The 21014-nt window shown below is 37.0% G+C and overlaps 1 protein-coding gene and 1 long non-coding RNA gene across 3 annotated transcripts in view; one reads left to right on the top strand and one right to left on the bottom strand.

Annotated features, from left to right (window-relative positions):
- LOC134378034 (uncharacterized) overlaps positions 1-394 on the bottom strand; it is a 34777-nt gene extending 34383 nt beyond the window's left edge. For both annotated transcript variants that reach the window (XR_010023603.1, XR_010023602.1), the window contains exon 1: positions 299-394. This is a non-coding gene — a long non-coding RNA (uncharacterized LOC134378034). The remainder of the gene's footprint in view (positions 1-298) is intronic.
- The window catches only part of LOC134378032 (pantetheinase-like), a 34919-nt gene extending 28484 nt beyond the window's left edge, over positions 1-6435 (top strand). Inside the window, exons 8-9 of the mRNA XM_063096945.1 lie at positions 4910-5080; positions 6109-6435. Coding sequence (XP_062953015.1) covers positions 4910-5080; positions 6109-6216 — 279 coding nt within the window. The 3' untranslated portion in view covers positions 6217-6435. The remainder of the gene's footprint in view (positions 1-4909; positions 5081-6108) is intronic.
- The last annotated feature ends 14579 nt before the right edge of the window (positions 6436-21014 follow it).

Below are 21014 nucleotides of genomic sequence, written 5' to 3'. Positions count from 1 at the left end.
GGGCCACCCCCTCAGCCTCTTTAAATCTCTAGCTGTCCTCATCTATCACGTGTGGCTTCATTTTCATTCACTAAGTATTTCTGTAATGCTTGCTGTGTTCAGGCATTTGCAAGAGCCTGGGGAGATTACAATGAAAAAGACAAATCTAGTCACTGCCTTCCTAGAACTTAAGTTTAATGGGGACACAGGCACAGAACAGAAAACTGAGAAAGTTGCTGTTTTAGTCCGTTTAGTGTTGCTATAACAGAATTACCTGAGACTGGGTAATTTATAAGGAAAAGACGTTTATTTGGCTTACGATTCTGGGACAGCTGCATCTGGCACGGGCCTCAGACTGCTTCTACTCATGGCAGAAAGTGGCAGGCAGCCAGCGGGTACAAGCAGATCCCATGGGGAGAGGAAGCAAGAGAGAGAGAGAGGAGGTGCCAAGGTCTTTTTAAGCAACGAGCTCTCGTGGGAACTAATAGAGCGAGAACTCACTCATTAATCCCCCTCCCCCAGGGAGAGCATTATTAATCCATTCATGAGAGATCCGCCCCCATGACTCAATCAGTTTCCAACACTGCCACGTTGGGGATCAAATTTCCACATGAGTTTTGGAGGGGACAACACATCCAAACTCCATCAGTTGGTGTTTAATTTTAGTTGTGACAAATGCTGCAAAGGAAAGTACTGTGCACAATTAGAGCATATTACTGGAGGACCTAACCTAGAACTGGGAGAAAAGATAATAATGATAAAAATAGTAATATATTCTTTACAGGGTTTTGGGGAAGTTTGATTTAATAAATAAATGTATTCAAACACAAATGTGTTTGGTATGTAGAAAGTCCTAAATAAATGTTAACTTATTATTATTATTAATAAAGATAAGTATAACCTTTTCTTTTAATCACCAGATCTACACCACCAGGTTTTACTCACATAGACACAGATCTATTACAAACAGCTCCTTATTCAATTCCTTTATTCCTTCAGTACTTCTCATGCACCGGGTATTCTGCCTTATCACCTGGGTTGGTTCTATTGCTTCATTCCTCATTAATTTTAATCAAAGTAATGCATGGATATATTAAGAAGGCAAACAGGATTAGAGGCTTATGAAACACTCGTTCCCTCCCTAATCTGCCCAGTCCACCTTTCTGGAGGCAAAATCTTTCAGCTATTTCTTCTGAAATTTACTCATCATATTACTGAATAACACTGCAATGTTTTATTCAAAAATTTTCATCCTAATTCAATTTCTTTATCCTTTTATTTCTTCTCATATTGTAAGACTTTCTATCCCTTCTTATTGCCTCAATTAATTCTTTCCTTTCTCTTTTCATTTATCTTCATCAAAACTGTACACAGTTAAGCAGATAAATAGCACTAAAAATATTATAAAAGAGTTGTGCCTTCCATAATCTACCTAGTGCTCCTTCCCAGTGGCAATTTTGACTTCTCGTTTTTTCAATTACAATACAATTCATATTTCCTAATAATATTTCTATGTATAAAAATTCAGCAGTTTTAATCATCTTTTATTTTCTACTCTGGTAGATGAACATTTAGCTTTGCTATATCATCCTGCCTGTGTCCTGTTTACCATCCTTCCAATATGACTTTTATGTATATCGGTATTTATGTATATCAATTATGTTGTTATGACTATGCAAACGTCATTCAGAGTACAGCATTGATTGCATATTTTTTCTTGAAGTTATTCATTGTCTTGCTTTTTAAAATTTACTTTATTTTCTTTGACTTTTTTTTTTTTTTTTTTTTTTTTTTTTTTTTCTTTTTCGTGACCGGCACTCAGCCAGTGAGTGCACCGGCCATTCCTATGTAGGATCCGAACCCGCGGCCACTGGGAGCGTCGCCGCGCTCCCAGCGCTGCACCCTCCCGAGTGTGCCACAGGCTCGGCCCTTCTTTGACTTTTTTATTAAAACTCTCCATACCTTCCAACAGCATCTCAGAACAATTTCCCTAAGGAAAGGTTATTTTCATCTGGTAATCCTAGTTAAAAATAACCTTTCTCTGTACTGGTTTTCCTCTGGTTGTTCTGCACAGCTGTCATCATGAGACTTCCTTTACTGTCATCCTAGGAATTCTCTGTCTTTGCTTTTGTCTTGTTTTTGATTCCCTGTCATTCTCCTGTCTTTATTTGCTCCTTTGTTACGTTGGAGCCAACCCTCCAACATGACTATTTCTTGAGTCACACTGCTCTCACCTGAACTGGCTTTCCTCCATGGCCTATTCAATATAGATGTCATCCTGGAGTCTCCTTTGATCATCATCATGATTTCTTCTATCACTCCTCTGGGTGGATTTCCTGTTTTCTGTTCCTCATCTTTCTTGATTTTGGTTTATGCCTTTTTTGTTGTTGTTAGTGGGAGAGTTAAATTTTGAGATTTACATGTCTTAAAAAATGCCTCTTCTCTTAGATTTGGTTAAGTATTTTCTGAGTAAAGAATTCAAAGGTGGTTATAATTTTCTTTCAGAATTGTGAAGGTATTATTTTCTCTTTTTGCATTGCCACTGAGAATTCTAAAGTTATTTTGATTCCTGATTCCCTGTGTGACCAGAATCCTTAAAGATTTTCTTCCTTTCCATTTTCTTTTTCTCTCTTTATCCCTACTATTGGGATCCTGAGTCTCTTGGATTGGTCCTCTAAGTTTTAAAATATTTTTTCTGCTATTTTCCATCTCTTTCTTTTTACTCTCTACTTTCTGGGAGGTTTCCTCCTCTTGATTTTCTAACTCTTGCATTGAGTCTTTTATTTTTGCTAATATGTTTTAAATTTCCCAGAGGTCTTTTTTCCCTCTTTTTATATTTTTTCCTTTTGTTGTTGGTTTTGTTGATGGTATTGTTTCAGACTTGCAGTATCTTCTCTTATCTCTCTGAGGTGATTAAGGTAAAATTTTCTTGAAGCATCTTCCCCCTGAATATTCTCTGTTTTCTTTAAGTTGCTTTTATCTGCTTGCTTTGGTCTCTTTCCTTTTATATGTTTTCCTTACGTATCTATTTTATGTTTCCTAATGTATCTGGGAACGCTTGGAGATTACCAAAAATTAAAACTTCTGAGCACATGGGTGATACTTGCTAACTTTGAGCTTCACGGTGGAGAGCTCTAGCTGGACCTTTTGTTAAGGAAACCCCTGAAGTAAGTATCTTTAGAGACTTCCTCTTGGGATGGTCAGTTTTCCCAGGTTTCAAGGTTCTTCTAATTTCCTTCTTGAATATAGTTGCCTAATTTAGCAAATAAAAATACAGGATGCTTGGATAATTTGAAGTTCAAATATACATATATATATTTTTAGTATAACTATGTCTCATAGTATATATATTAATATTTGGGATGTAGTTACACTAGAAATTTATTCATTGTTTATATGAACTTCAAATTTAAACAGGAGTCCTGTTGTGTATTTTATCTGGTAACGTTATTCCTAAAGAATAAATCTCTTGCTGACAGCATTTAGAGAACTATCTGAGGGAAATGGCCTTGCAGGGAGTGGTGGTGGGGTGGAGGGAGATGTTTCTAATATTCAGTTTGCTTCATTCATGTAATCCCCTTCAACCATGCCTTTCAGACTTCCATCTAAAGAACATTGCTTTAACCTCTGTGGAAGTAAGTTATGAGTCTTTTACTGGAGTAGTAAGGGAGAGTCAGTTGCCCATCTCTGCTGGGTACTTAGTTACCTAAAGCATTCTTCACAGTTTTTCAACAGTTTTCCTTACTTTAGCCACCACAACCTTACTCCCAGCTCTGCGGTACCTAGTGGTGCTCTGCAGTGTAAGGGAGCATTGATTCTTGGCTTTCCCCACTGCCAGTTTAGGACGTGGCTTTCTTAGGTCTGCTAAATAGGTTACGACCTTTTGCATCAACTAGCTTCTAAAGCCATGCTGTGTTCTATTCTCCTGTTCACCTTTCCTTGTGAGTTTATGTCTTATTTTAAAAATCAGTATTGATTTTTGTAGGATTTCAAGGGAACAAAACAGAAGCATATGTTCATTCTACCTTTACCTGAAAGTTATAACACACTTGCCCTAAAGTGTTTGCCTTCCATCTGCAAAAATGGGAGCAGGGAGATCAGTAAGAGGCTAATGCTTTAGTCATGCAAGAAATGAAGGTGGCTTTGAAGAGGTACAAATGGAGTTAAGTGAATATGGATCTTCCTTTTGAGAATTTTCCATCTGCATGGTGAGATGACTCATATACTTTATATTCAAATAGCTAGGTTATATAGTGGAAGAAAAATCTAATTGAGAACTGTTTAGTCCATGTTCAGATGTAAAATAACTTTTCCAGATCACAGGGGTTGCCTCTAGATCAATTCTAGGGCTCGTTACAACTCTAAAGGTCTTTTATTGTGTGAAAAAGGCAGTAAGAGAGAGAGTACACTAGTGTCTAAATTTTAAACTTTTTAAAAATTTGAACATTCTTGATAATAAAAAGCATTGCTAACTTGACAGCAATGATGGTATAGTTGTTCATGGCTATAGGCCAAAGATCTGATTGCTTCTGTACGTGGTTAATCTGTTTAACAGTGAATTGCAAGAAGTACTGGAGTCTGAAGTCTTTATTTTTATTACTAGTTGCATTAGTTATTCAGCAATAAACTGGATTAATCTAATAAAAAAATAATATTATTTACCATACAAAGTGGCACGGCATTTTTCTAGGTCAGGAGAGTATTTCAATTAACTTTCTTATGACTTTTTTTTTCCTAAGAGCAGCTAGCATTTTATTTATTTTATTTTTTATTTTTAAATCCCCTCCCAGCTTTATTACGGTATAATTGACAAATAAAAATCATATATATATTTACAGTGTACAAGGTGATGTTTTGATATAGTATACAGGTGAATTAACACATCCCTTGCGACTTTCTTATGACTAACTGATTTGTGTCACTCCCCTAGATTTGCACTCTGTTGAAGTGTGCAACGACTGACTTAAACACTTGTGGTGACCCAGTTGAAACTGCTTCCACCACATTTGAGATGTTCTCCCTCAGTGGCACTTTTGAAACCCAGCATGTGTTCCCTGAGGTGTTGCTGAGTGAAATTCAGCTTGCACCTGGAGAATTTCAGGTGAGAATCTTTACATGCTATTGCCAATTTTAAGAAGAAGCACTTTCTGAGATCAAAATCTACATGAGTACTTACAAATATAAAAATCTCCACTTGGAGAGGGTGAAATTATCCTTGGGGATTGTGAAGGACACTGAGCAGGCTGAATTTCTTGCCTGAGAATTCTTACTGTAATAACTATCGTGTTCTTGAGAATAAAGAAATATATCTTATTTAAGGAGCTATAGGGAAGGAGCTGGGCTGTTCAAGGTATGTTGAACAGGAAGTAGATTCAACAAGAATAATTTCAGGACAGTCCCACCAGAGGAAGCCCCTGAAAATCACTGGGGAGTGACAGCCTAAGGAAGTTGAAAGGACACTCTGTCATTGTGTAGGTCAAAGCCTGGTGTGGCCATAGGAGAAAAGGAGAAAAGGAAAAGCTGAAGGAGAGAGAATTCGACAGCTGCTGATGTTGGCAAAGAAGCAATAACTGTTTTGGGGTTTTTTTTTAAGAGTCCAGAAATAATTTCTTGCTGTGCATGTGCTCTGCCCAGCCACAGGCTTCCCCTGGTTTTTCCTGGCACTCTCTCCCCTTTCCTGGCAGAAACAACAGTGGGGTGAGGGAACAGAATGAGATGGTTAGGAGACTGTGGGGGCTGAGTGACCGGGGACGATAGGTGCTTATTTCAACCCCCCTTAGTCTATCGTTTCTGATCATTTGGGGGAGTTTTTATCTTACCTGAAAGGACTAGATTTCTCTCTTACATACTACCAGGTCTATTGTTTTATGTTTATAAACATGGGATGCTGTCTCAGCTAAGGAAATTATAAGATATTGATTGCAAGCATTCTAGTAGTAAATGAATTGGTACCAGTTAAATAGCTCCAATTTTTCTTGTACTCTGCAATATTTCAAATATATCTAATAGAACGGAATTTGGCCAGTATTTTTATTGTTTTTTCATCCAGTTATACTGAATTTTAAAAGTGTCTTGTGGGATTATATAACTTAAAGGAACACCCTGTCTGCTTTTCTGTCTTGTAAATAGGTATCAAGTGATGGACGCTTGTTCAGCCTGAAGCCAATATCTGCACCTGTATTAACAGCAACTCTGTTTGGGAGGTGGTATGAGAAGGATGGAGCATTAAATGTTTGATCAGCCCTCACGGCACAGGCACTAATAATAATGCTTATAGTTATAACACCTATTGTATATTCAGTATATTGGTAAAATATTTATATTTCCCATTTTATTTTGGATAATTTAAAAAATGACGGATGAGAAAAGGATTGGTCTGGATTTTTGCTAATTGCGGTCTCTGGTGTAAATGAATTACTAATATACATTTATGTAGCCAAACACACATAACATAATATAAGCTTAATATATAGCTATTAAAGTAGATTTTTTTAAAAGAAACCTGCATTTGAGCATTGGTCTTTCTTAGATTTGGGCTGTTTGTATCAAACGAGTATCACAAATGTTTTGCACAGAAGAAATAAAAATTACAGTTAAAAAAAGCACATCAAAACTATCATAAAATACACTTATAAGAAGTCTAAATCCATTGTTGCTATTACAACAAATATCTCTTATTCAGTTCTGCTTAAGATTTTCAATGATTTAATCTTTTTTCTCTGTTAGTTATCTACCTAAACAATATATTTTACTTCTCTTGTGGGCTAAATAGTGCCCCCACAAAATTCATACTGGGGGTACTAAACCTTTGTACCTCAGAACATGACTATATTTGCACATAGGCTCTTTATAAAGGTAAAATGAGGTCATTAGGGTGGATCCTAATGTAATATGACTATTCATATAAGAAGAGGCAATTAGGACACAGACACGCATAGAGGGGAGACCATGTGAAGACACAGAGAAAGACAACTATCTATGAGCCAAGGAGAGAGGCCCTCAGAAAACCAATCCTGCAGTCATCTTGATCTAGGACTTCCAGCCTCCAGAATCATGAGAAAACAAATTTCTGTTGTTGAAATCACCCAGTCTGTGGTACTTTGTTATGGCAGCCGTAGAAAACAATGTCTAATCTCCCCTCCCTTTCCTGTCCCCTCTATTTTCCACCATTATCTGAAGCTTGAGGCAAAATCATTTCCTAGTAAAATGGTTTCCTCTCCAGCTAGCCTGGGTCCACAGATTCCAGTAGACACTCTTAGAGAAGAATTGCTGATGGATTGATAGTGAAGCCACCAGATCATTGAATATCCTCTGGAATTAGGAAACTAGAAAGTCACAGTTTTGAAATTATATATTTAATCTAGCATTAAATGTTCTGTTTCAATAACAGTAGAATCTCTTGACATTGCACAAATTAGTGAAACAAAGAACATCTTTTGAGTCAAAAACCTCTCTTACCTGATAGACTATCCACATGCACTAATATGCATCTCATACTGTGCAAAACATGCCCTTCTGCAAAGAGATCAGGGCACTTGCAGCGGTGATCCATGCCAGCAACACAGCACTTTGAAATAAAAGTTTTTTGTGGCAGATCTTTTTCCTAAAAACTACTACATCATCCAAAAAATATTTGAGTAAAAGTAATCTCATGCTTTTGGGTGACATTAACTGATCCTTTTTCAAGACCTAATAGAAAATAAGAAAGCTCCTCATGTATCTAGGAACAGGAATCATCAGGGCAAGCCTCAATACTGTCATATAATTTTAATTTAAAGCAGAAAACTTGCTGATGTGTCAGTGATAGGCTTGAAATATTAAAGACTTCAAAAAAATCCTACTTTTTTTTTTTTTTCTGTTTAACATTGACAACTTTATTAGTTACCCATGGTGGTATAACAAATTACTCCAAAACGAACATCTTAAAATAATAAACCTTTATTCTCTTACCAAGTTTCTGGGGATCAGGATCCAGGAGTGGCTTAGCAGGGTTGTTCTAGCTCAGGGTCTATCCTGTACTTGTAGCTAACCTGTCCCCAGGGTTGCAGTCATCTCAAGGCTCTGGTGGGGCTAGGAAATCTGCTTCTAAGCTCACTCACATGGTTGTTGACAGGTGTCAGTTTCTTGCTGGCAGCTGGCTGAAGGCCTCTGTTCCTCACCCCATGGGCCTCTCTGTAGGACGCCTGAAATTGTCACAAAATGGCAACTGGCTTCTCCCAGAGTAATCATTTTGAGAGAGAAAGAACATGAGAGACAGAGACAGAGAACCTAGGATGGAAGCTGAGTTCTTTTATAACCTAATTACAGAGGTGGCATCACTTCTGCCATGTGCAATTGGTCACACAGACCAACACTGGTACAATGTGGGAGGGAATCACACAAAAGTGAGACTATCAAGAGGTGGGAATCATTATGGGTCATTTTGGATGCTGGCTATTGAAGTGAATATGTGTATTTATATTTATATATATGTGTGTTTGCTATAGAATTTTAAAAAGTGGGATTTTTTTTTCTTTTTGCTATATGTGATATGTCTTTCAGAATACACTACCGATATTTATATTTGAAAATTACTATGCCAAGGAACTCTATAATTACTTTGTATAATTACATTGTTATTTAATAACCTCTACTTTTGGTCTCTTGTAAAATTCAAGTTGATTGATTGGCTTAATTACACTTTGTGGCAAAATCAATTCCTCTTGATATACACCAGCGACTTTTGCATTTATTTTTGAGAAGTATACTTTATAAGGGAATACACACCAAAAAGTAATAGAGAACAAGCAGCGTAAGTTCCAGGATCATTACTTCATGAAGTGACACCACTAAGGAAAAGGATCTTAAAAACATCACCATAGGGCCAAGCCCGTGGCGCACTCGGGAGAGTGCGGCACTGGGAACGCAGCGACGCTCCTGCCGCGGGTTCAGATCCTATATAGGAATGGCCGGTGCACTTACTGGCTGAGTACCGGGCACAAAGAAGACCAAAAAAAACACCTCACCATATTTAATTAACTGACTTTTTTTTTAAAGCAAGGGTTTTTCCCCCTTATAATCTACAAAAATATATATTACACAAGAGGGAAAAACTGACTCAAATAATCAGTGTTCTGAATATCAAGAGGAATACTGAAAAAAGTCACCTGGAAAGTCGCGTAGATGTCTAAGCTGTTCTAAAACACATCATTTGGCTCTTATACTGAAAACTGTCTTCTTACTCCTCCCATACTGTCCCCAAAATACAGTAAAAGTTTAGATGAGGAAAGTATCTTAAGTCCACTAGTAATACTTAGTCAGCATGCTGTAGTGCACAATAGAATTACTGCTTTAAATATAGACAGTGCAAAAGCAAATCTGTGTTCTAATATTATTCTTACTTATTTGGTGTTGGCATGATTAATATGAAACTTAGTAGATAAAAATAGTAAGTAAATATGGGACCTAATAAATCTAAAGAGCACTTTAAATATGAAGACAATTATCACCAAAACTTAAAATATGAGGAAAGCAATCTATACATTAATAGTGCTGCAGTGTAGTGCTGCTATTGTGTATATCATTTTTATTATGATAAATTATAGATTAAACTTAAACAAAAGCTTGTATTCTTGACAATCAAGATGTACTATTTTGCCAAAGTTCTTAATGAATCCAAGGAGCGGGACATGACAAAGTAAATAAGGTCTAACATGAATCAGAGCTGAAAGGGAAAGAGTAAAGAAGAGGGGAAGGGAGGAAAATCCATGAGAGTTCTCTATAATCTAATGAAAACATGACACTTATTTTTTTGGACAAAGTTTCTTACATGGGAATGCAAAAGAACACGTGCTCACTCACACATGTGCATACACACACATATTTTCACACACTGGTGACTGCAGACACAGGCCAAAGCACATTTGGAGACCTATATTTGGACACAGATGCAGATTTAAATGTGAGTCACCTGTATTTATAGTTCTAGAAAAGTGCTTATGACAGAAAGGTTTGTTTGGGTGTGGTGCTATCAGACAGGAAACAAACTGTGCATCCCTTCAAAAGCCAGTCCTCAAAAATGCCATCCTACAAGGAAATGCACCTGGCTTGTACGTGGAGGGCTGACTTCTGCTCAACAAATGAAGCCCAGGTGGCAATCTCCTTTTCCTCCAGCCTCCCGGCATCTCAGGAGCACTTGGCCATTGCATTGTTCTTTCTTCTTGCTCAATATTTGTCCGATTTCAATGGCCAGGTGTGAAGGCATGGGGAGCTTTGGTTTCAACCTCAGAGAACTTGCATTTATTAGAGTTGAACCTGTCCTGAGTATGAATGCTGGTGAGAGCAAGACTTCTCTGGTCTCGCTCCTACCTCACAGGGAACTGAATGGTGTCAGGTTCAAGGGGACCTGGTGTCTGGTAGTTTGCTGATAACTGCTAACCTGAACTGATGGGGGCCCTGCATGCAGTTCTGAGACAGGCCTCTGGAGTGAGTGGAGCCCAGATACTAGGACAAGGACAGAAGGCCAGCTGAGCAGCTTTGCAGCCTGGGAATGTGGTGACACACTTCCTGTATCCTAATTGTCATAGGGAAGGGCTTTCTACCATAAGGTGGGACCCAAGAATGCTGACTGGGAGATCATCGGGCTGTGACTCTCTTCATCCAGCTTTTTCGCCTTTTCTTTATTCTTTACTAAGTGCATCTTTGCAATGATGGAAGAGCTTCAAAGTGTTCTCCAACAGAGACGTAGGAAACCAGCAGAGGTGGGAAAGAAAGATAAATGTGGGCTGTAACTCATTCATTTCTTTCCTTAAAAAATCCTAAACCTCCCCAAATATTGCTATAGTCTTTTTCTCCTTTGCTAAAAGTACTCTCAAGGTGATGGAGAAAATAGGGGAGGGAAAACATTCTTTATATCTCTATAAATACATCTGTATAAAAATTCAAGAAAATAAAAACAACATAGACATTCCAGGTTCCAAGAATATTCAGTCTTTGGAGAGGGGGTCAAGTGTCTGTGTCAGCTGACTGTAGAGAATGATGCTCCCACTTGCCTGGAACCCCTGATCTTGCAAAATATTCAAAATTGCAACCAAAAAAAAGGAAAGAATTAAACAATTGTAAAATAGAAAAATGCTTCTGAAGGATTCCATGGCCCCCTCACCCTAATATCCTGCATCCGGGGCATGCCCTACCCCTCATGTCCCCAAAGGCTGGCTGCTATTTTCCCATGCTGGACAGCCCCTCAGCCCCTGCTCAGTGCATTCTTCCACGCATGTACAGTGGCCCTGACAAGAGTCATTGTGTTTATTTCTAAAATATTCCAAGCACATTTTATTATTGCTGAGATATAATAACAATAACGAGTTCTTTTAAGTATCTATTAAAACCAGGAACTTTTCACACAAAACAATCCTGTTAAGCAAACACTATTTATTTTATTCTAAAAGGATAACACTGAGGCTTAGAGAGGCTAAGTACAAATGGTCCCCTACTTATAATTTTTTGACTTTATGATGGTGCAAAAGTGATACTCATTCAGTAGAAACTGTACTTAGAATTTTTAACTTTGATCTTTTCCCAAAAAGTAATATGCAGCTACTGAAGTGCTGTAAGATACTCTCTTGTGATGCTGGGCAGTGGCAGCAAGCCATGGCTCCCAGTCAGCCACACAGTCATGAGGGCTAACCACCAATACTGTACTCTACAATAAATTACACACGATATGTTCAACACTTTATTGTAAAATAGCCTTTCTGTTAAATGATTTTGCCCAATAGTAGGGTAATATAAGTGTTGGGAGCACGTTTAAGGTAGGCTAGGCTAAACTATGATGTTCTCTATGTTAGGTCCACGAGATGCATTTTCTATATTTTCAATTTACAATGGGTTTACTGGGATGTAACCCCATCCTAAGTCAAGGACTATCTGTAATATATTCAACATCAACCAATAATAAGTGGTTGAACTGGGATAAAACGTCCAGCTCCTTCTACCTCAAATGTATATACTCCTTCACTGTGCCTTACTTTCCCTTTAGAATATGTATTAGTCAGCAGATAGACTAGGTTATGATGCAATAACAAATAATACCAAAAGTCTCATAGCTCAATACAACAAAAGTTTATTCCTTGCTTATGCAGAGTTCTCTCCAGGGAGCTAGCATTTATGTTGTAGCTCAGAACTACAGGCTTTTGTTTGTTTGTTTGTTTGTTTGTTTTTATCTGTGTCAACTCCTTATCAGCCTACACTTCCATAATTTCTTGAGCATGAGAAGAGAATATGGGGCCTAGCCACAACCAGGGACACTGCTGCCCCAGGTTCTCACCAGGGTCCTGAGGCATGGATCCAGGGGAAGCCAAACCCAGCTGCAACCAGGTAAAGAGCACACCCAAAACACCATTTCCACGTGGGTAGCCCACCATAGCCACTGCAGTTGCCATGGCTGCCACAAATGCAGCTAGTTGCTATAGCAGTAGTCACAGCCAACATGCAGATGGCACACCAGACACTCAACTGCATTGGCACATGGACAGTCACCAGTGGAGACCCCCCGCAAAAAAAAAAAGAGGTCCTCTTTCTCCACAAAGCACACTCCAGAGTAATAGAAGAAGCATCTGCTATACGGTAATAGTGGGGGACCTGAACACATTTCCTTCAGTACTGGAAAGATCATATAGGCAACAAATCAACAGAGAAATAGTTAGTCTATCAGAAGGAGAGAACAAATCTATGGTTATTAGGGAGGAGAAGGGGATGGGGAGAAATTGGATATGGGGCGTAAAGAATAAGTATGATTTGTAATAATGAATATGTTAATAAAAAAATAAGAGAATATGGAGGAAATGCATACTGCCTTTTAAATGCTTACATCAAATGATACATGTCATTTCCACTCATATTTTATTGGCCAAAGTGAGTCATATGTCCAAGTTAAATTTAAATGGTGTAGGAAGTATAATTCCCATGTACGCCCAGGAAAAGGAAGAGATTCATCAATATTGGTGAGTGCTAGTAATATCTATCATCGAATGAAAGTTCCTCAAAGACATGTATCTTACATTCTTCAACTTTAGCATTCAGAAATCACTCAATACATGATTGATGTCTGCCATGAGCACCAGGGCTGCTGCTACCATCCTCTTATTCTCCAACCTGTAACTGTTATATTCCTTGCCTTCTGTCCCTTTATTTTGTTGTCAGCTCAATCCATATACCTGCCAATTGCAAGGCACAGTAACACCAGTCTCTTTAAGAACAGGCTAAGATCAGGTTTCTATGTTTCCTTCCCTCTTCATGGATCTGGATTTTACCTATATCTTCTTGCCCAGAGAATGTAAAAGCATCATTGATATTTTGTGTGTAGTGCTTTATAGTTTATAAATATTTTTACATACTTTTTCTTATGTTTCACAAGGTAGCACATTTTTTCTCCCTTTTTCATTAGAGAGCAAAGTGTCATATTCAAATTTTCTAACTAACATGTATCAAATCCTCAAACCAAGATCCTTTTAACTTCATGTCCAGTGCTTTCTCTGCTACTCTAGGTTGCTAGTATTTTCTTACAAAGCTATCTAGACTGTGGCTTACTGAGGACTCAATGTTAATCCCATTTAAGTGTTGGACACTGATTTGTTGCTCAACTATTACTAAAGTCAGATTTCAATTGCATTGTTACCTTTATCAGGAAGATATGTCACATTCTTCAAAATCAATCTTGTAGCTTTACTAGCTGCAGACTTTGATAGAATGCAGGGTGGGTGCTAAGGTGAAAGTACTCGATCAATATTAAAGCATATATACATCCTGGAACAAAGATTGAAGTTAGTTGATTATGTCAGTTGACATGGCATGGAGAAAAAAAAGTTTCCTTGAGACATTGCAAGAATACTGTCAACATATAGAAGGGGAATTTTTCAGCCTTGAGAAGTAAGTTTAGAAGGATCAATGAAAATGTGTTAACAGAAGAGAGAGCTTCCTTTAATCTTTATATTTTGAAATCAGTTCCATATGGTAGTCCAGACACAGAAATACAGCAAAAGCTATCAGCACGGACAGCTATTTAGCCATTAATATTTTCTAGAACTTTGAACTCTGCCAAAGCTTATGGGGTTCAGCTGTCAGTATAGTGGTAGATTATTGGACAAATAATATTTATTGTAGGCATGTTGATTGAATAAAGTTTGAACTGAGTTATAAAAATACTACCATCACAAAATACTGTTTTAACAGAATATAACATTGGTTTAATGAAATTGGTTGTGAAACAGCAGATTTTTCCTTTCTATGGTAAAATTTCATCTCGCTTCATCCAAGACAATTAACTGAGGGTTTATTTGCTGTTGCAATATGAGCAAAATTATTTGAAAAGCCTGCCTTCATGTGTACCTAGTACTAGGAAAGCAGTTGTTGAAGAGATCAATTATAAAAGCATTAGCAGCAAAAAATAAAGTCTGATAACCTAAAAATAACTCCCTAGGTGCACACATATGATTAATTTTAATGGAAATATATATGTGAAAGTTATCTTCAGAGATTGCTGATAAAAATATATTGCAATACTTTTAGTGATTAAGACAATTACAAATACTAATTTGAAAATGTTTCAAAATTACTATTAGTATATTATATCATCTGCCTAGCATGTAATTAAGATTTCTTTGCCAATCCATCCATAATTGGGTATTAAATTCTCATTAATGTAATCACCTCAGTTTTCCCTATATAGAAATTTGAGGGTCTGAGGTAGAAATCACCTATAGAGAAGGGAAAACACTTTGGTCAAACGACCCCTCCCCGAAATTCTTAGGAGTGGTTGGGAGCTAGATCTCTAAAGTCAGGCAAATCAGGAATTAAATTCCACTGCTGCCCTTTGGTAGTAACATCTAATTTTCAGTTCTTTCCTTTTTAAAAAACGATGGTTAAAAACAGTACCTATTATTTAGAGTTGCCGTGAGAATAAACTTGGGATTTCAAGTAATGCCCTCAGCCCAGTGACTCGTACAGGGTCGGTACAGGTTCTTTCCTCCTCTCCCTCCTGCCCCTTCCGTGTTTCCTCTTCCTACCTTTTCTCTCCTCTTCCCCCTCCTCTTCTCTCCTCCTCCTCTTCATACTTATTATTCGCCCCTATTATGATCGGCAGTGGCCAAGCTTCGGCTGTGCCCACACAAGCAGTGTGTTCAGGTTCTGCCTTCAAGAGTTCTAAGATGCCAGAGAAGGATCTGAGGGACACGCTCTGGGAAATCCACTATTAGAAATTGTCGCCCTAGTTTCTTTCAATCTCTCCCCCCACCCCCCAGAAGAAGAAAAAAAAAAAAGTGGAGGGATAAAGTTGCTTCATATTGGGTCACGCCATTCCGGGACCCTTGGAAGGAGGGACCCAGTATAAAAACTCCCATCCTACAAACATTTGTAGAAGGCTGCCCTCTATAGGTCCACAGGAATATAACACCTGGGTCAGAGATTCAAGCTCAATGAGAATGTTCGAGGTGTATGTAGTTTATTAGGGATGTGTCAGCTGAGTGCCTCGGTGTCATGCCATTCTTCTATTTGTAGTGGCCAAAGGCTAGATATATACACCATCCTCTAAAGCTCCACCCTGTAATATTCTTGAAAAGATTCAGAGTTGTTGGCATCAGGCGGTTTTATTTATCAGCCAACCTGTTTTCTGAAAGAAGTTTTAGGAGATTTATGAGACCTGCTAATATTTGGTCTGTCCTCAGGGCTCTGTAATGAATTCAATTTTTAAAGTACCACTTTGCTTTTTAGATTCCATATCATTATTTATGTACGTAAGTATTATTTACTGTTCCAGGGACTGTGTTAGTCTCTTTACATATGAATATTCCAAATATACTGAGATATTTAGATATAAATGTTCTAGATATGCTAAGATACTTAGATAGAAGTGCCAGTAATCTAATTTTTTTTATATATATTAGGTATCTGTATGAAGTTTTCATTATAGTGAACTGACTCAGTAGCTGTTGAATTCCAGAACCATGGATGGCTTCATGTCTTTTGCATGGCTAATAAAAGTCATGGTTATCATGTTCTGTACTTATGTATTCTCTGGTAATCATAATGGTTATTTGTGTTGAACTGTATTATAGCTTGATATTTAAGAAAATATATAGTGTACTACCTTTGTAGTCAAGAAGTATGTAGATTGTACGAAGTTGCCTTCTGTAAGTCTATTTGTCCTTTTTTGTTCTCCATACTGCAAGTTCAGAAACTTGTTTCTCCCAATTCCATCACAAGTAATCAGACTCTTGGAAATTGAGCCACTTGAACTGAACTCACCAAACACAATTTTATAAACCAGAATGAGTCTAGTCATTTACACAAATGGAGAAATAAAATGTCAGCACAAGGGAATAGAACTTTATAGTTAGGCCTGCATTCGATTCCTAGCTTTCCAACTTGTTTTGAGACTAAATTCCTGAGCTGTTTTGAGAATCAGTCTTTTTAATAAAAATGAAAATAATGTTTCCAGACTCTGTAGGTTGGTGTGAAGATTAAATGTGACAATACAATATAGGGCCTCACATACTATAGGGCACTCCATAAGCAATTGACTGCTTACTACTAAACCAGCTGGATAAACGTTTTAGAACAGCAGTAGCTTCGTGATATAAAGATGCTTGGGTAACCTAATAATACTTATAGGTCACTCACTAAAAATAATTTAAAAATCAGAGAAAAGGGAATTGATCTTTTTATGGAATACTTTTCAGGAGGCCATGATAGATTGTTGTATCATCTTTCTCCACAATAGGAATAGAGCTGTCCGACTGATCATATGTAGGTCCCATTTCAGAAAATGCTCAGTTCTGGAAAATGCTGGGCCTTTTTTTTTTTTAAGCTTCCCAACACCTGAAAGTATCTTTCACTTACGTGCTGACATTCCTCACAGTTTCATCTTCTTCCCCTTTCTTTTCTCTCTTCAAGGATTTATGAAGGTACTTTAAAAAGCTCATGGAAAAATAGAATTAAAAGCTAATGTGAATCTTTTCATGAACTTTTCGAAGTGTCCTTTCACTTTATCCTCTTCTATTACTACTAGGCGGATGCTTTCTGAATCAATACTACAAGCTCTGACTTCTCTTTTGTGCTACTAAGTGCTAGGCCTTGGGGCTATATAACAGTGAACAAAGCATATGTAGTCCCTGACTTCAAGGAACTCACAATATCTGCAGGAGTGTCCCACCCAAGCCTCAGCTCAGCAGGCAAGTTCAGGGACATGGATCATGCTTTCATTAAGAACCACTCAATGATGGAGCTGAAAATGACCAACCTTTCATTTTATAATTCGGAAGCTGATGTTCATAGAAGTTTGGCAACATGCTGCCATACAGAAGTTGTCAACAAAACTGGGATTAATATTATTATTCACATATAAATAATTGTGAAAGACGTATTTTGAAAATTTTATTAACATAACCACAAAACGTACCATTTATAAAAATGGCATTAAGTTATCCCAAATAGACATCAAGGTACTTTAATTTTATTCTTTGCAAATGAGACCACAGGGAGAAGGCAAATTACTAGCTTGGAATTTATTGGGCTTGGATAGTGGGAATCAAGATTTTATTTAGCTTTTTTTCAGGTGTGTGCCTATGTGCACATGTGTGTGCATTGTATATTTTAACAGAAAGGAGAAAGAAGCTTTATTTTGAATGCCCACAATAAGCACTCAGTACACTTGTGTTGATAAAAAAGATTCTGAAATAAGACTAAAATTTAAAAACATGATTGTTATAGCCAAGATAGGGAACCAACCTAAATGACCATCAGTGGATGACTGGATAAGGAAAATGTGGTAAATATACACAATGAAATACTACTCGGCCATAAAAAAGAACAAAATTCTGTCATTCACATCAGCATGGATAAACTTGAGGAAAATTATGTTAAATGTAATAAACCAGGCACAAAAAATACCACATGTCCTCACTCATAAGTGGTAGCTAAAAAAGAAAGAAGGAAACAAGCAATAAAAGAAACCACCACCACAATAATATATTAAACTTTCAGAAGGTGAGAACAAAACTGTGGTTACCAGAGGTGGGAAAGGGGGAGGGGAAGGGGGTTAGGAAGAAATTGAGTAATGGACATAAAGAATAATTATGTTTTGTGATGATGAATATGCTGATAACCCTGATTTGATCATCCTATATTGCACACAAATACTGTTAGTCAACTCTGTACCCCACAAATATGTATAATCAATTATGTTTTAATTTAAAAAATAAAGACATGATTGTTACTAACTAAAGGATTTTAATTGTTCACTATAAAATTAGTTTATTAAGATTAAATAAAACGTCTTTGTTTTAAACGTAGCTGTTTTGTGAAGGCTCCTGAGGCTGTCTTTGCAGATTCAGCTTTTATGTGACCTCATGAGTGAAGCCTGTCCTGGCTGCCACAGGGGTTTCCAGACCCCTCCTCTGTGCTGCCATAGCACAGCCTTTATGTTTCCATTTAGCAACCCCTCTATTGTACTGTAAATATCTGTTTGTGTGCCTATCTCACTATTAGCTATATATTCCTGGAAGGAAGAACCATCATCATCTAATTAAATAAACTTAATGAAGTTATATGAAAATTCAGTGAAAGAACAGGACACAAAGTGAAGAGAAAATTGACTTCCAGTGTTGTTTTGTAATTAACACAGTGGAACTATGAGAATTTCAAATCAGTGTAATCCTTTAACTTAAAAGCTTTTAAAAATGAAGTTAATTTTTTCAGTAATTCAGCATCATTCAGTCAGCCAGTACTTATTCAGCATCTGGGGTTTGCTAAGCACTATTTTATACCATGGGAGAGAATAATAAACAAAGCGCTCCTTCATTTCCTAGAGCTTAATAAACTCAATTACATGAGGTATTGCTTGCAAAGAAAACACATTCACAGAAAGACAGGTATATATGCATGATTCAGGCAACATTAGACACATTTTCAGGAAGATGAATGATAATTGCTACATATTATTAATAAGAACCGAACTTTGGTATTATTTCTTGAACTGACACTTAATATCTAGAAATTCTTGAAGTAGGAGTTATATTCACTTAGCCAAAGGTCAATTTCACTTAGGATAATTTCACCTTATGCTTTTTTGTTTTTGCTATGACTAAATGGCTATTTAGATCATAGGTGACCCATTGTGGGGTGTCAGTGTTTCACTGGTGATACCAAGGTGGAAGGAAGAATGGGGCAGTAGATCAATATAACTGTAGGTCAATATAATTGACCCAGTTAGTTATTACCATGATAATGCTATGTAACAAGTCACCCCCAAACTCAATAGCTTAAAATAATAGGAATTTATGCTCATGAATCTGTGGGGTCAGTTAGGGTGGCTCTGCCACATGCTACAGATCTTCATGTCCCAGTGTGTTCCACATGTCTGTCATCCTGCTTGAACAAGTGGGCTAGCTGGGGTGTGTTCCCCTCCCGGTGATGAGACAAAGGGCATTTATAAACATGTTCTCCTAAGTACGACTAAGGTTCGGAACTGGCACATTTTTATTTCTGTCCACATTCTTTTGGCCAAAACAAGTCAAACGACAAAGATAAAATTGAAAGGCCAAGAAAGTACTCTGGGTTATGTTAGGAGGGTGAAGAATTGATAATCAATCCATCATAGCAATCCTGTGATTTCCTGTTGTAGAATATTAGATTAAATAAATGAGAAACTGCATTTGTTCAAGCTATACATTTGGCTCCATTGAAAGTTTTGGCTCCATGTATAGAGGATCATTTTGTAAGTTTTATATACAGGAATTAAAAAACTGATGGGAAAAATATGTGACATATAACTTCTAAGGCAGTGTTTTTTAATTGTGGCTAGTAACATTCTTGGGTTGTAAATCCCACTAATTTTTAAAAATGAAATAGAATAGAAAATAGCAGAGTGAATTAAACAAAGTAAGGGTGTTTTGAAATGAAAACTTTTGCTTTTGTTATGGATGCATACCTACATGTGTATTAAATCAGGATATAAATTGTATTTCTTCTTATATGTTGTAGTTAAAAAAAGTTTGGAAGCCATTGCTTTAAAGTATTTTCAGACTATAAGATGTTATTGGGTTTAAGTACATTATAATTTTTAAAAATATTTATTTGGTGGGTACAAGTTATCTGTTATGAAAATGAGTTGTTTTTTTTTAAGAGCTAATTATTTCCTTTGTACAGATGTCTAATACAGGAGTATTTTTCTTTCAAACCAATGAGCAACTAAGGTAGTTTTAATGGACATGAGATTTTATTTATATGTTGTTAACACTCACAACTGTGGTTGGGAGTGGCCCATGCTTGGAACTATTTTTAAAGTAATGGTAATATTTACCTTCTCTGTTTAGCTTACTCACTACTAGCTTCCTGATGCTTGTTTAGAATAAAAGCACCTCTCAGTTATACTTCTTGATAACATATGTCAGCTTGCTTCAGAAAGATTTATTATCGGCTTATCTTCTTCAGATTTTAATATTTACATCATTCTGTCTATGTTAACTGTGACCCATTATAGACCAGCAGTGGCTCTAACCAGCAGCAGGTGTACAGATTGACGCAGGTGGCCTTGGCCCTAAGGCGGTGTTCCTGCTGTCATCCAGTGGCTCTGTCCACTCTTTCCTAAGAAGGTAGGTCTGAATACACTGCACAGCCACACCCAATCCTGGAGACTAACCTGGAGGCCTAGAAGAGTCTTTTATAGGGAGAACACTGAAGACAATGAGACTTAACAAAGGCTTGATATTTATTCATATATTAATAGTTAGGATTATTTAGTGCAAGGGTTAACAAGGTCTTTGTAATTTAGTTACTTAATACCTGCTTTAGGAAGAGAAGCTAACAAAAAAGTTATATAGTTTTAAATAGCTTGCTTTACATAAGCTTTTGAAAATGTTTCTCTTTTATTAAAAAGTCATCTATGGAAAACTAGGAAATTTGAAAAGTTGAAAACCTGTTCTTTATCTCTTTCTCTTGTAAAAGAAGAAGGAATTCCCATGTTATGTACATTGGCTAGTTTTTTTGGGTTTTTTTTTCTGACT

Source organism: Cynocephalus volans, chromosome 5 (assembly GCF_027409185.1).
Source record: "Cynocephalus volans isolate mCynVol1 chromosome 5, mCynVol1.pri, whole genome shotgun sequence".
Classification (NCBI taxonomy): domain Eukaryota; kingdom Metazoa; phylum Chordata; class Mammalia; order Dermoptera; family Cynocephalidae; genus Cynocephalus; species Cynocephalus volans.
This window is presented reverse-complemented; position numbering and strand designations above follow the sequence as displayed.